Source organism: Lepisosteus oculatus, chromosome 13 (assembly GCF_040954835.1).
Source record: "Lepisosteus oculatus isolate fLepOcu1 chromosome 13, fLepOcu1.hap2, whole genome shotgun sequence".
Taxonomy (NCBI): Eukaryota; Metazoa; Chordata; class Actinopteri; order Semionotiformes; family Lepisosteidae; genus Lepisosteus; species Lepisosteus oculatus.
The window spans coordinates 7,751,964-7,767,873 of record NC_090708.1 but is presented as its reverse complement, the minus strand read 5'-3'; the positions used below and the strand labels follow the sequence as shown (position 1 = coordinate 7,767,873).

Genomic DNA, 15,910 nt, shown 5'->3' with positions numbered 1-15,910 from the left:
CCACCCAAACCGTGGAATAGTATGCCTAAAAAATATTAGGCTGGTTCTATGGATATTTGTAAACAGCAGCTCAAAACTTATTTTTTTACTCTTGCTTTTTTCTTGATTTTTGTTATATAATTTCAGTGCTATTTGTATTGTTTGTGCATGGTTCTTTTATTTGTTATTGTTGCTTAAAGTGTTAACTTTACTTAATTCTTTTGTAACAAGCACTTTGAGTTGCAAATGTATGAAAGGTGCTACTCATTTAAATAAAACGTATTATTATTTATTATTAAGTGAGTAGGCATATAATTTCTGCAACGTGACGATTTTTAAATCTGTGTGTGTGGAGGGAGGCGGGGGGCGGTGAAGAAATGTTTTTAATCTCAAAAAAGGGTCGCACTCTCAAAAAGGTTAAGAACCCCTGCCCAAGAGTATTTCACCTACTGAGAATCGTGGCAGGAGGTTCTCCTCTCATGATTGTTAACTGTGAAACTTGAAAGCTCTGCAGACCCTCCTGGTAATATAAAGGCATTTTGACAGCCTAATGAGTTCAGATTTCTCACCTGCTTACCAGTTAGCTTAATGAGAGCATTTTTTTGTGACTAAAGAAAACTTAGCATGCATTGTTCTTGTGCTCGATGCCAAGTCTTCAGTGCATTTGGGATGACCCATGTGTGTTTTCCCTTTTTTGGATTTCAATTCATTTTTTTAGGAACTGACAGCTGTGAAAGAAAATGCTAATAAGTACTGTGCTAGCTTGTACCAGATTTCTGGCCTACAGAAGCATATTAATAGTAAAGATTGTAGAGAGAGGTGAAGAGCATGAGTCAGTGAGAGAGTGGTGTGATAAGGTTTCCCTCTTACATTAATGAAAGAAGAAGCACATACTGTAGGCACAGAATCTGAACCAACAGAACTAAGCTTGTACTACTAACAAAATCGGTGTGTTATGACCGCTTATTGTCTTTCATGGCCCTGTCTTCCATTCTCCATAGGGCTTGTATTGATAAACCATCCACATGTTTCATGAAGACACAAAGTATACTAATTCAGCGGTGTATGTACTGTACAACTGCTGCTATTAAACACAATGTTATTAACGTTATGTACTGTACTATCAGAAATGTAAAACTGGAACGCATCAGTTGGCCAAGCGTCTGCTTACAAATAGTGGATTAAAGCCCTTGTTTTTAGTGGAGCTTTTAGATTATCCATGAAACTTCTACAACTTTCAGTTTAAATTTGAGAAGTGCAATCAGATAAGTACTGTAAATGATGGGGTTTAAAGTCACCCCGGTTCACACTAATGAGATTTGTTGAGGATTTATTTTATCTCACAGTCTATATACAATAGGAACCGTTTCTGTACTGCAGAAATTATAGTCATGAGTTTGTGTAATACTGTAGTTGCTTGTGCTCTTCTACAGTATATTATGTGTTATTAGTTATAAATTATTTGTATTCTTACAGAACAATAGCGTTTAGATGGCATTAAAATTTGAATCCTTAATACTTTTGTCCATTTATAAACTGAGGACCAGATCAAATTGAACCTTCTGGTTACCTGTTGTTTGCAAATTACAGACTCAATATTTGATAATAGTCTTTTGATTTTCTCTTTCTTCTACACAGTGGAAAGCCACAATGAAGTAGTCAGGTTTTAATCACCCATAGGTTGAAGTTTTCAATATGTGCCTTAATTGTACTTTTACTCACTGAATCACACTGTGCAGCATCCCTAAACCCGTAGAGATGGTATGATGTTTTTGAATTTGAAAAATCTCATCATTTATGGCTGTAGCAAATCTAATACTTAAATCATTTTCCTAATGTGTCATTCCAGGCACCTGCTATGACTTAAACTGTAGAAATTCTAATTGCAAAAAAAAATAATCAAATTGTCATCACACACCTAGTTCATGTTGCTCAGTGTTATCTTTGTAGACTCCTAAGAGATTTTCCACAAAATTGCATAAAGTTAGGTTCATACAGGCATGACTGTTAAGGTTGACAGGGGGACATTGTGTATTTCACTTAATTTAATTTGATAAAACTTTAATGTAACACTGCAGTAAATGAAACAGAAAATGGAAGTTCCAATCTTCATCACTAATTCAAAAACCTTTGATTTGTATGAAGTCCTCACTATAATATTTCAGAATTAATTTTTAATTTCAGTTGGCTCTGGCCATTATTGGATTTTAAAATGTTAATCTGTTAGTTTTTAAAGCAGAACTGGGGTGGCAATAAAAGCTCTAAGAACAGAAGCAGTTTTTGTGTTTCAGTTAGAGTGACTCCTGACAATAAATAATCCCAAGTTACATTTGCTAAAATGTTTTGTGTAATATTGGTGATTTAAATTTTCTATATACATTAAGAAGCTTTATATAAATCAAAATGCAATCAAATAGACAATCAAAAAGACCATTATTTATATCCAAATTAAAGCATTTAAACTATTTGCAATGTTATAATAATAATAATAATTGTTCTTTTTCGTATGGTTCGTATGTCTGGAAACATGATTTTTGCTTTGTGTGTGTGTGATTGAGTTTTCTAGATGTGTACCCCTTTAGGGTTGTGCAAAGGTACTCTGACTTCTTGTGATCTGGATATGATCCTGGTATCAATTACCTGTATCTACTAACTGCCAAATGGGCTAGATGGGCCAAAAAGTTTGTAACCTTTTTGTCTCATATGTATTTTTCTGTAAATACAGTAAATAATAAGGCAAACTTTAACACTCTGGAAAATTATGTTAAGGAATATTGAGTGAAACTCTATACAAATATGCTTAAAATATTTTTCAGAGCCTCTGTATTTCCTTGTGGTGTCTGAAATTAAGAGTAGTAAGTACAGTAATAGTAATTTACCAGGTGAGTGGATTTTATCCAAGCTTTTAAAACAAATCCATTTTACAAAACTTAAAGAATCACACGGTTTTAGAAGAAACTGCTTACATGCATACGAAATAGCCCAGTTACATCAGGTAGTAGGTACTTTCTGCCAGATATGATATTTTTATCCATATATATATATATTCTGTATGATTTAAAAGTGCCTAACTCATTTATGCTGTCATTCTTCCTTTAAAATCTATCATATTAATAACAGGTGAAACAAACAACAACTTTAATTGCACTTCTGAAAGCTTAATACGTATTTATACAGTATGTTCTTCTTTTATGCTATTTTGAGTGGAATATATTTGTAAGTTTTTACACGTGATTATTTGACTGATTTCAATTCTATTGACATGGATAAGAACAGATGAATTGATCAAGATACTGTATGATCAGTATCCAGGAAAGAGAGGTGAGAGGAATACAGTATGCTCTTTATGTTGTAATACATACAGTATCCACATTTGTAGCACAAGATAGAGATGGGGTTGCTTATTTATATTATTTTCTCATATAAGGTATCTTTGTTTATTTACACAAATAGTACATTTGATAGATACAGTAATTATGTTACTTTAGCAACTCCGGACTCTATAAAAGTAAATGTGGGCAATGCAAAGGACTGAGGTGCAGCAGTAAATATTTTGATGAATGAGGATTCTAGCCACATAAACATTATGCTAACATTAGTCAGGAGTACACTGGTATTGTTTCATCTATGCTAATACTCTGTTTGTGTCTTAGGCTTTGAATCAGAGCTCTGCATCTGAACACGTGTCGTTTGTGTATTCTGTCATGTTGCTCTCTGATGCAGAAACACTTTTGAGGATGCTCAGATTTAAAATTTGTAAACATCTTCAAGGCTCAAAGAAAGTGAAACGCATACCCAAATCTCATCTGATTTTTGTATTTGTTTCATTCAGTTCTGTGGAACAAAGATGAAATTACAGTAATGTGATGGACCTCCCCGTGGTTTGTTCAGATTCATGCTGCTAGTAGAAATTCTGTACTTAAAACCCAGTATTAATTGCCTGTTGGAAGCAGTAATGAATAACCTGCTGGAATACATTTGCTCTTCATCTGAGTAATTTATTCATCATTGGTTCTCTCTTGACCTTATCTATCAAAGTTTAATTTGGTACAGATTTATTTTTTAATTAGACATATTTTTTGTTAGAGTGAAGCAAAATGTTTTTCCTTCATGTCCCTTTCATTTATTTAACTGTACAGTATAATACGATAACTGGAACAAAAGTATCTGGTCAGGGATTAATAGAATGTCATATGATCTGAGCAATGCTTGAAATTATCTGTCAACTTAAATCTGCAAGTCTGAGTTTAATTACTGTCAAAATCACAAAAGAAATTCTCATTGCTTGGGCATCAAAAAGGTCAAAACCATGTTCGCTGTCTTTGCTATATTTATATTTTCAACATGATGGGACTAAGAAGGGTTGAAATAACTTTATCTCCTGTCCTGCTAATAATTGAATTTTCAGTCAGTTGCAGTTTCAGTCTGGTCTGTGTTTCAGGCACACATGGAAAAGTTTTATTCTTTGAAATCAGCTAGTTAGTGTATTTAGCTCAAACTGTTAACCTGTAAATTTCTACATTTGTTTTTCATCAATAAATATATTTCAAGCTATCTATATTTTACAATATATGTTACATAGAGGGCGTACATTCCTACAAGTACTTACAGTAGGGGTACACCTGGATGATAAGCTGGAGTGATCTGGTAACACTGACGCCCTGTACAAGAAAGGTCAGAGCCAACTCTATTTTCTTAGGAGGCTCAGGTCATTTGGTGTGTGTGGAACACTGCTACACATTTTTTATGAATCAGTGGTGGTGGTGGCCATCTTCTACGCTGTTGTGTGCTGGGGCAGCAGCATCATGACTAAAGATGCAAATAGGCTCAATAAACTTAACAAGAAGGCTGGCTCTGTGTTGGGGATGAGCCTTGACCCCATGGAGGTGGTGGCTGAGAGGAGAATGCTGACCAAGCTCACAGCCTGTCACGATATTAGTTCCCCCTCCTTAAGGGTGCTCCAGCCCTTTTACTTAAGACTTAATTCTCTGCATATGCCCCCTAATCCCAGCCCACCTTAAAAGCCAGGCGCTGACGCTCATCTGGGCTCTGCATCTGATTTCCATATCGTGCGAGTCCGGGACCTGGAAGCGCCTGGTCCCGTTAAGGTTTTAACCTCGGTTCCCGTTCCCGTTCCTGTTCCCCGTCCGCCGGTTCCGACCCGGCCTTCGTGGTTTTCATTCTTTGTTCTGATGGATCTCCTGGTTTTGGACTTACTCATGTGTTTTTGGATACTCTAAGGACTTCTCTTTTGGATTGTTCGCCTCGGCCACACCTCCCCCCTGCACCAGCGCACCTTGGACACGCCCCTCTGTCTTCAGCCCCGTTTTCCTGCATGACGTTTCCCCAGTGTTTCCCCACTCCGTCGGACTGTATCGTCCGCATAGGGTCCGGAAAGAACTGTTCGTTACACAGCCATCGTGAACAACACCTCTCATCCGCTTCATGGGACTGTTACTGGGCAGAGGAGCACTTTTAGCAACAGACTGCTCTAGCTACGGTGTTCAAGGGAACGTTTCCGCAGGTCCTTCCTCCCGGAGGCTGTCAGGGTGTATAACGCTGCCCTAGGCTAGGACTGTTAGCCCTTCATTTGCTTGTCTATGGACAGCGTGTTTGCTCCATTGTACTTTTTGGACAATCAGTCTGTATAAACCTATGCACATTTTGCACATACTGTACTGTATTTTATTGTTTTTACAGTGACAATGATCATCACATTTTGCACACACCTATGTATTTATTTTTTGTACTTATTTATTTTTATTTATTTTGTTGTCTTTTGTTTTATAACTATTCCGATGTCTGTTTTTGCTTGTCTTGGGCTGGACTGCTGTAACACATCAATTTTACTATGGGATTAATAAAGTATTATCTATCTCTAATGTAACTGCACATACTGTAAGAATCTATCTGGTATTTCTTTTATTCTTGTGTTATTTTCTTGTTTGTCTTCATGAGAATTACTTGTGTCTGCACACGTGCAGATCTCATTGATTAATGATTTAACAGGAGGTCCACAACATCTTTTTGTTCGTCTCCCATGGTTTAATATTGTTAATATTTTCCAAGTAAGGCTGTTCTCAGTCAGGTTTAATTTGGTTTACAGTAAAGTGTAGTCAAGAGCCTACCGTCAAGTTGCTTGGGGTAGCAAGACCCTGTTCTGTTCTGGGTGTATACAGCCCTGAGCTATAGCCCAATGTGTACTGGAAGGCAGTTCACCATGTTTCTCATAAAGACAATTTGTGTGTGCTGTCATCTGGCATCTGCTGAGTAAGGGAAGTTTAACAGTCTAGTGGAATCATCCTGGTCTTGAATCAAGTTTAGATTCAGCTTCTTATCATCTCCTTTTGTTGCTGAGGTCTAGGCGCACTGCACCTACTAGGTTATGACTGTGCTATTCCCTGCCTGTAAAAATTTAAGAGGCACCAATACAATATGGAGGAAAAACATACAGAGTGGCTGATTTAAGAATTTTAATCCTGGTTTCATTGGATTCTGCTCCTGAGGTCTGTGAAGCTTGAGCTTTCATTTATGAAAATCCCAAAACATTTTCATATTGAAAATATAAGCACCCTGCTTGCTGCACTGAGTTAATTCTATAAAATACTGTTTTGAAAATTAATTATTAAGATCCATTTCTGAAGTTCAGTAGGAAACGATGCTAACACAGTCCATTAACCTTATTCATCAGTAAATGAATTGACTTCTGTTTTTAAAGGCAGACAAGATTGTTAGAAAGCTAATGAAAGTTTTAGGTACAGTTAAAAGCATGGACTTTTTTTTTTTGCTTTTTCTTATACTGCTAATGTGTGGTTTAATGTCATGAAGCCACAATTTTACAAATTAGGAAAAACTGATTTCAACCTTTTCATTAAATAATTTATATTTTAAAACTATTAAGAACTTAAAAAAAAATCTGATAAGATTGTTACAAACTCATTCTCTGGTTAATAGGACCCTGCAATTTATCTGTTCTTTTTGTAGACCTACAGTATGGAGCACTCATGTTTTATATTGTTGAAAAGAAGAGTCAAGAGAAAGATTTGCTTTAAATCAGAAAAAAATAAGTATTTTAAGGAACATGGGTGGATAATGAAAAGGAATTGAACTGAGCAAACAAACTGTACAAATGAAAATGGTTGAAAACTCATTTGAAAAGGTCAGACAACCAGCAAATTAAATACTTTCCTGATTCTCTGCCTGTGCTCCTGTTGCTGCTGCAGGGGAGTCTTAGGTGTAAATTTCTTCATTACTCCCTCATCAATCACACAGCACACAATACTGCATAGCCTCAAGTTTGTAGGAGTCATCCTTAGCTACCTCACCTGTGGCTTGAAAGCTTTGTGTAACGAACAGTAACGGACGGGGAACGGGAACGGAGGTTAAGACCTTAATGGGACCAGGTGCTTCCAGGTCCCGGACTCGCATGATACGGAAATCAGATGCAGAGCCCGGATGAGCGTCAGCGCCTGGCTTTTAAGGTGGGCAGGGAATGGGAAACAGGTGCAGAGAATGAAGTCTTAAGTGAAAGGGCTGGAGCACCCTTAAGGAGGGGGAACTAATATCGTGACACTTTGCCATTAAATGTCTTTTTGCTAGTTATTTAGTTTTGCTGTACAAATGCTTTTTTAGGACAATTTTTAGCATGGAAGAATATTTTGGATCAAACAGGAGCAAGACAATGGAATAAGTGGACTATGAGAAGTGTGCTTAGACTTAGGAAGGTCATGGTATGTAAATTCCTGTTGAAATACAGGTATGTCAGTAGGAGACCCTCATAAATACCAATCCGATCCATGAACTGATCAGGTTCATGTTCATTGAGTTAATGTCTCCTTCTGACTGGAAAAATAGATTATTAAATGCCCTTGATATTCTCTTTTATTCTAGATTGTTTTGTTTTTGGAAAGCAGGGTGAGTGACACTGAGAGCAATATTCAGCTCATCCTGCACAAGGCACATGTAGTGTACTGACTACACATATTCTCCTTACTGCTGTTTCTCTGCACTTCCAGCATTAACCAGTTGACAGTGAGGTGCCCCTTGTTCAAGGCTATGGTGCACAAACAAGGCAGACTATATTTTCAGATGCAGGGATGCATAAAACACTGTACTCCTACCAGAATGCTGAATAACTCGATTTTTGTGCCAACTTATAAAAGGGAAATGGCAAAGACCAAGATGTGGAATGCTTGGTTAGTTTTGTTTTAACGTACAGTAGGATCAGCAGTTATTATTCTTTCTGAACCAACCCAGGAATGAATGGGCTGTTATTAAGCAGCCTGCCACACTGTTGTGACCCTTGAACCTTAAACCAGAAAGGAAGGGAGATTTACTATGCATGTGTTACCTTTCGTGGTCTCAAACTGTATGCGTCTTATTCAATGCTGTGGGCCTCACAGTGTCCACAGCAAAGTTACCAAGCAATTGATGCCCACAGGTGCCAGTCACATCACAGAGGTCACTGTCGTGTGCCGAGTTGAGAATAGCCTGGCGCACTGAGGTCCAACAATTTTAAACCAGTTGTCAGCCTCTGCATGGTGAATGCCAGCAACAATCAGTCAATCCCAGGACACAGTTTGAACCACTGAGTACTGGAATTGACTGGTCCTAGCACTTAGGATCACATCAGGAGGATTGTTTCTCCAGGATGTTAATTTACATTTTAAGAGTATGCCTCATAATATTTGGTGGAATTCTTTGACAGTTCTCATATTACTTGATTAAAAGTCAGTGTTGCAAGCCTGATTGATTTGATCTTTTCACAAGCTGTTCCAACCTCATGAAAACTGGGCTTCCTGGTGGTATTATTTAATATTTGGCTCGGAACTGTGTGTGTGTGGATTTTGTTCAGCACCAGTTGGAGATTTGCTTATCTCTAAGCAAAGTGTCAAGTCAAGTATTTGGGGTATTTAAAAGAATTTTAATTTCAATATGCTTGTGGTATTGTTATACATATTCAATATGTGCTACATAACTAATTCGTAAATATTATTTTTGAGCGAAACAAATACCATTTCTGTAAAAATATTTACAAGTGCAAGGTGCTTTGTAACAATGAGACTACTGAAGAATGCAAGGTACAAATAACACTTTTCCTTTATAGTTTTCTGCAGACAATAATTAGAAAATGACCTGGGTACTGTGGGTTGTATTATTTGACATGGAATGGAAAGGCAATTTTCCATTATCCTTCATTACCGTGAACTAATGTACACTGACTCCTGACTCAATTGTCCCTTTTCTAATAGTTCATAATTATAGGGATGAAATCACTAATGTTTCTGTCAGTGTTCATGATACTCAAAACCATATTAAAGCAAAACAAAGGTTCAACAATAGCATTATGGACTTTATGAATTGTCATTCACAATTAACCTAAAAGGAGATAAGTAGCTTAGGCCTACTCTCATACCAGACTAATACAACATAAATACAGACATCTTTCAGATCCATGATTAAATCTATTACCCTTACAACTTTATTTTTGTTCCTTCAATTTCTTGCCACCCTGAATTGCTTTGTGAATTGTACATTTAAAATCCATTATACATCCATGCATTACAAATTACAGCATGACATACATAATGTACGTTATATTTTTCAAAAACAGATTTGTTTTGAATGTTTTATTTTTGTGGTTTTAAAAATGTTATGGGTTAAGCATATAGAAAAAGACATTTTATTACACATACTAGAGGTACAATTTATATACAGTAGTACCTATTTCATTTTGTAACACTTGAATATACTGTATAGAAAAAATGTATGAATAGAAAAATTTAAAATAAACAACAATGGTCAGGTTGAACCCATCTGTTTTATTTTTAACAAAACATTAGTTATTTATATACATAATCATATTCTGAAAACTAAGCACCTAGGAATTGTTTTTTATCTGAAGTTCCTAAAATTATGCATAAAAGATGTTCATGCCTGATTATCGTCTGCATCAGTAATGATTGAATTTCACTTTTGGCTGAAATACCTTATAACTATGCTTGTTCAGTACACGCTTGATACAACCGGTGATTCTATAGGGGCTAGGCAGACTTGTTGCACTGTTATTTGGATAAAAATGTTGTTTTAGTAATAGGGAAAAGAAAAAAAAAGTTTTTGTCAGATCAGATAAGGCCAGGGCTAGATTTACTGTATAAAATCCCTGTTTTGTAAGAAAATGCACTAAATAATATAACTTGAAAATGTGAAACTTTCCTTTATTTGTAAAAAATGCAATACTTTACTCACTGGGGGTATATACTGCACAGCACGTCAAAACATTTCCAAAATAACCACAGAAAGTTAAAGAACTTGATGCAGAAGATGTTTATGTACAGTAAAAAGTGGAATACTGTTGTGTACCTTATATTTAGTTTTTAGCTACCACTCCCAGTTACTGTATATAAATATATTCATATTAATAAATTAATGGTTGTTAATGATTTTCAGAGACGTTATTTCATTTTGGTTGTTCATATTTTCAGCAACCAAAATGTCCTTTAGTTACATGATTCCATATGAATATATTAAGTGGATTTAAAGAAGTAGTGCAACAGATTTAATGAAGCTACTGTTTCACTAACATCTAACACACCACAAGGGCCGTCTATTAATGATCTTTGCAACTGAAAACTGAGGTTCTGCAAGCCGACTCATATTGCAATATGGCGCTTCAAGCTTGCCACGGACAAACCATGCATCCTGAGTGGCTGCATCTGTACAGTATAGTGAGCATTAAAAGACCCTTATCACTTAATAAAACAGACTCACAAAGTTATCATTGCAATAATGAAAAAAAGCATTTTAGTTTCAGTGCATTTGTATAGAACAGAGATGGCATGGGTAAATTCATTTTACTGGTACATTTGTCATCATGAACTACTGTGAAACTCTCAGGCTAGGAAGTGCTGTGTGTGGTCACTGATAGAAGCAATCGAAGTTGTACAGTACGTCTGCAACCCATGATTTGTATTAGGCTGAGGGCACCATGTTGTGGGATTTTAACCCTTTCCTCTCATAATTCACAAGTGTTTAATGGGGCTCAAGTCTGGCGGGTAACACACCCACAACATACAGTAACTACCATAATCCCATCTCACAAAAAAAAAAACTTGTAGGATGTGAATCCGTGTTGTCCTGCTGGAATGTTGTTGTGTCAGGAATTATCCCAAAGGAAGGAGAATGAGTGAGCTTCCAGGACTTGGTTGGCTTCGCACAATCAGGTTCTCATCAATCACTGCAAATGGAGTTCTGTACTAACTTGACATTCCTGCCCAGACCATCATGCTTGGACCTCCACATCAATTCGTCTGTTGTATAAGACAATTAGTGTATCTTTCAGCAAGCCTGCGTAACACTCACTGACATTCATCAGGGTGATTGACACTAAACCTTGATTCACTGCTAAGGAGGACGTGGCTCCACTGCTGACAAGTCCGTGTGGGGTGTTGCCCCAACATACTGATGGCATGGAGACATTGTTTGCTTGATAAGCAGGGGGCATTGTTTCTTTTCTGTGTTATTCTTATTTGATTTTCACCAGATCTGAGATTCACCCACTTAAATCACCTTAATACCTGTGTCCAATTAATGGGTCTCACTGAGGCAGGGTTTAGTGCTTAAGCAACTGTCAAAGATACTCAGGTGTACCCTGGTCTGTCATGATTGATCAGTTAATCAAAATGACACCAAAACATCTCACATCAGTATATTTGTTTCTAAAATTACACTTTCTCAAATACAGTGATATGATTTTTATTGTCATTATATTGTTTATTATAAATACATATACATTTACATAGGAAGAAGTAATAGGTTTATTCCATGCTGAAAAAAAGAGGAAAGAAAACACAACATTTCGGCCGTGGAACCTGAAGAAGCAGCCTACGCATGCTGACGCAGCTACCCACCTGAACTACTACATTTACATAGTAAATTCTTTAGTATTTTGTTAGATTTGTCTTACAGTGTTTTGCATAATTTACGGCATATATAATATCCAAAGGCCTTCTTTTCATCACATTTATCTTGAGTGAAGTGCTGTACCCCATACGAGTTGAAATGTTGTAATACAAAGATGTGGGCATATCAAAAAATGCTTTTCTGCCGAAAAACGCAAAAGATGCCAAGATTCAGGGCAGTCTGTACAGATTATTTACTTCCCTGTGGGACAGTTCTAATCTCTTCTCCCATGTTGCCTTTCAGACAGTGATTGTCCTCTCATCTTAAATAACAGCAGTTGCCTTTCCAATAACAAGGAAAGGCATTATAGCTTGACCGGATTAAATGGGTTGTATTTCACAAGCAGAGTTTGCTCTCACTTCTGGTTTATTTCTTTCCTTTCTGGATACTTTTATATCCCATTCAAGCACATCAGCAGAATCCATGGATCTTCTTTTTCAAATGTGACCCTAACGTGTTTCCTGGAGTCAAGGAAAGAAAAGGTGGTTGCAGATCTCCGACAGCTGGGTTATTATCTGCTTGACCAGTCATCTGTTTATCTTTTAAAACAGGCTGTACTGCTTTGGATTAATAGGTCAATATGATTTGCTAAGCTCTGGAAAACTCATAAAACTGGAAGGACGGATTCCCCATTTAATTACTTTTTAGAGGAGATGTGATTTAAATGTTGGTGTTAAAAATGCCATTTGGGACACTGCTGTAAAACTGAAAGATTAAGTTAAAGAAGCTGTAAAGCCCAAATGGCTAAATATGTCAGTTTAAATAGTGTAACATATATTGTTGTACTGTTGGGAGTTTTCTTGTGTGTTCAGGATGTAAAATTAAGTAGAGGTCACAGCACACTAGCACTGCAATGTATTCTTTGCAAGAAATCTACAAGTTCTTTGCATATTAGAATCAATTTCCAGAACAAATTTTCTTAGAATTCAGTAAAGAAAGTAAAGTAATGGTTATTTCATCATTCCACATTGCAGACTGCCTGAATATGTAGTAGAGAAGTGATCATGTCTAATGAATATTTAATTTAATGACTTTGCAGCAGGAATATGGATTTTTCAGGTCAGGGCATACAGCATTCATAATAAATCCAATCGAAGTGTAATAATAATAATTACACTGGTTTGGGAAAGAAGTACCAAATCAAGTAGCAGTATATGGTAATGGCTGAGGATTCAAATCCCAAGTCGGACACTGCTGTTTTACCCTTCAGCAAAGCACTTTATTCAAATGACTCTAGTACTAATATACAGCTCTATTAACAGGTACAGGGTTTTTGAGAAAGCTTCCAGTCACATAAGCATTTTTTACTTATTTTACAAGTTGGAAAACAGGACAAAATGAATATAACAAAAAAAAATCCAAAGAAAAAAGCTCTCGAAACAGGAAAAAAAACAGGAGAAAAGAAGTATGAACATGCTCTCCTGAGAGCACTCTATTTAACCAAAGGGTGGTTATTTTGTGGCTGCTGTAAAGTGTTGTAAGAGTTAGGGCTCAATCTGAAGATGTTCTTCTCCAGAGTTTTACAATTACTTTTTCACCATCCCCAGCCAAGAAGGTTGTTAGGAAATAACGACACCATTAGCATCACAGTATTTTCACCTTTCCATTAAACTTTATCACTGTTCCAGAGCTGACATGTTTTACAACTGGGGCATGTCATTGGGGATGAGTGAGATTTACTTGTTGTTTTAATAGGGCAAGCAATTAGGAAGGTTAGGAGCTGCCAGGTTTACAGTTAGGAAAATCACATGTAACCCTGTTGAGCACTTAATCCAATTTGCTATCACAGCACAAAGTAGTAATAGGAGGTTTCATGCAGGTGAAAGACCCTTTGGTTTCAGCCTGTTGTTTCTTAAATATGCTATCACTTTGTTCAGACAGGATACATTGTATGAAAATAAAATAAAGACTTACTTTTTGTTATATTAGTCAAAGTGGAATAACATTGAACCCACAACTGTAACCATAGTAATACTGTGTTGCTGTGATTAACAAAAATGACATTGCTGGATGTTCTCTACTTCCATTTCATAAATATGTTGTACGAAAGTACTATGTAATTAATCACCTTTATGCACCTGTAAGGAAATATGAAATATTCTTGGGACAAAAATAATGTAATAGATTATAGAATAGAACAGAGAACATTGTGTGCATACTGTATTACCTTAATGCTTATTGAATTCTTCCTTTTTTGTTCTGGGTGAAGTATTTTCTATACTCCTGATACTCTGCTGCTGAGCCAAAAATGATTGAATTGACCCCCCTCCTGTGTTTTTCTTTTGCAGTAAACAAACACAAACCCTGGATTGAGACATCGTACCATGGAGTTATAACGGAGAACACTGAAACTGTCCTACTGGACCCTCCACTGGTTGCTCTTGATAAGGATGCTCCTGTACCTTTTGCAGGTATGAAAAGCATACAGTATGTACTGTAGCTAAGGTGTTGGGCTCACCTGCATAATCTGGTCAGCTGAGGTCCCAGTAGTTAAGTCATCACATCTGGGAAATGCTGAATGAAATCTCATCGTCACAGCAGTTTTGACATCCTTCTCTTTACAAAATGACTTCTGAAGACTGTCTTTGCTGCTCATACGTTTCAGCATATTCCCTGAGGTGACTTCATTGCAGTATCACTTTCTTACCTTTTTACAGATGAGGCTCCTTGTTAAATCAATGTCTGTGTATTCTCTGCAGGCTAATAAGACAACTGGTCTTTCTTAAAAGTAAGAAGGCTTCATTGGATTATGCCTCGGATACATCCGGCTAAATCACCTCAGGACACATTCCTTAATTAATTCTGTAACATAAATTAAGCACAGTCATACTAACAAGACAATGAGCTAATAAATGGGCAATTTTCCACAATTGGAAAGTGGGCATTTGCCCGGAGGATTGTTCTAAGTCATTTTTTCTATGGCTGGTTGATCATAAACCTTGACAATTCAGTACTTGCTGAAGCAGCTTGTATGTAGAAAACATTCACCATTAAACGAAGGGCTACTAAATGAAAAGTAAGCTTTATTTCAGCTGGTTTTTTAAAAAAGGCCATATGGAGTGGTTTAAAGTAATTCATAATTTACTGAGTAGTAGAGGTGGATGATAGGCAATTCAGTAATTAGCTGTTACTGGATTCTTTATAATCCTTTCATTGAAGGATGAGTCTTTACTCAGGTAGCATTGACACCTCATTAATTAAACCTGGTGAAATTAATCTCTTTTTTGACAGCAATAAATAACTGTCATTCTTATGCTCTCTGTCTGTCAATTTGCATTTTGTCTTGGTGAACATTTCTGTTGTATTCTTTAGCAAATCTTGCATGAGCAGAGCTGTGTTAACAGAGAGGGTGCCAAGTACTTTGCCCCATTTTGTAAAAACATTTTGCTAAAACACTTAGTTACTCTACAATAGGAATACAGAGTTTCTTAACCATACATTTTTAGCTGTTAAATTCAGCCTGCGTTGTTCACTAGAGGCTTTGTGATAAATACATTTTTTTGTTTTCATGAAACAAGCTAGCAATAACATGAGCATCACATTTATTGCTTTGGGGGTAATGGCCCAAGATGTGGAGGTGGCTGCCATGTTGTAATATGATCTGCTTTGCTGGGATATACAATGAACAAACTGAAACCTGAGAACTAAAGACATTTGTCATCAAGAATTGTCCTCTCGCAAAACAAGCAACTCTTCACTGATTAGATCAAACACTGTACAGTCTGTATCCAGAGTTCTCAATCAAATTAGTTTAAAGAATGATTCCAACTTGGACAGCATAATGCAGTTTAATTTGTTAATTTGTCATTTGAGCTCAAATTACATAGAACATTTTTCTTTTGGCATTCGTCTTTTCAATGCCATTTACGTATTGTTCTGCTGAGCTTGATGTTTCAAGTAAAGGGTTATGTAACAGAGAAGATGAAATTCTGCCAAATATTCTCAAGATCTTGATCATACAGAGCCATAC

The 15,910-nt window shown here is 36.5% G+C and overlaps 1 protein-coding gene across 1 annotated transcript in view; it reads left to right on the top strand.

The window, feature by feature from the left end:
• clstn2a (calsyntenin 2a) overlaps positions 1-15,910 on the top strand; it is a 237,038-nt gene that overhangs the window by 94,425 nt on the left and 126,703 nt on the right. The window contains exon 2 of the mRNA XM_015360922.2: positions 14,229-14,351. Coding sequence (XP_015216408.2) covers positions 14,229-14,351 — 123 coding nt within the window. The remainder of the gene's footprint in view (positions 1-14,228; positions 14,352-15,910) is intronic.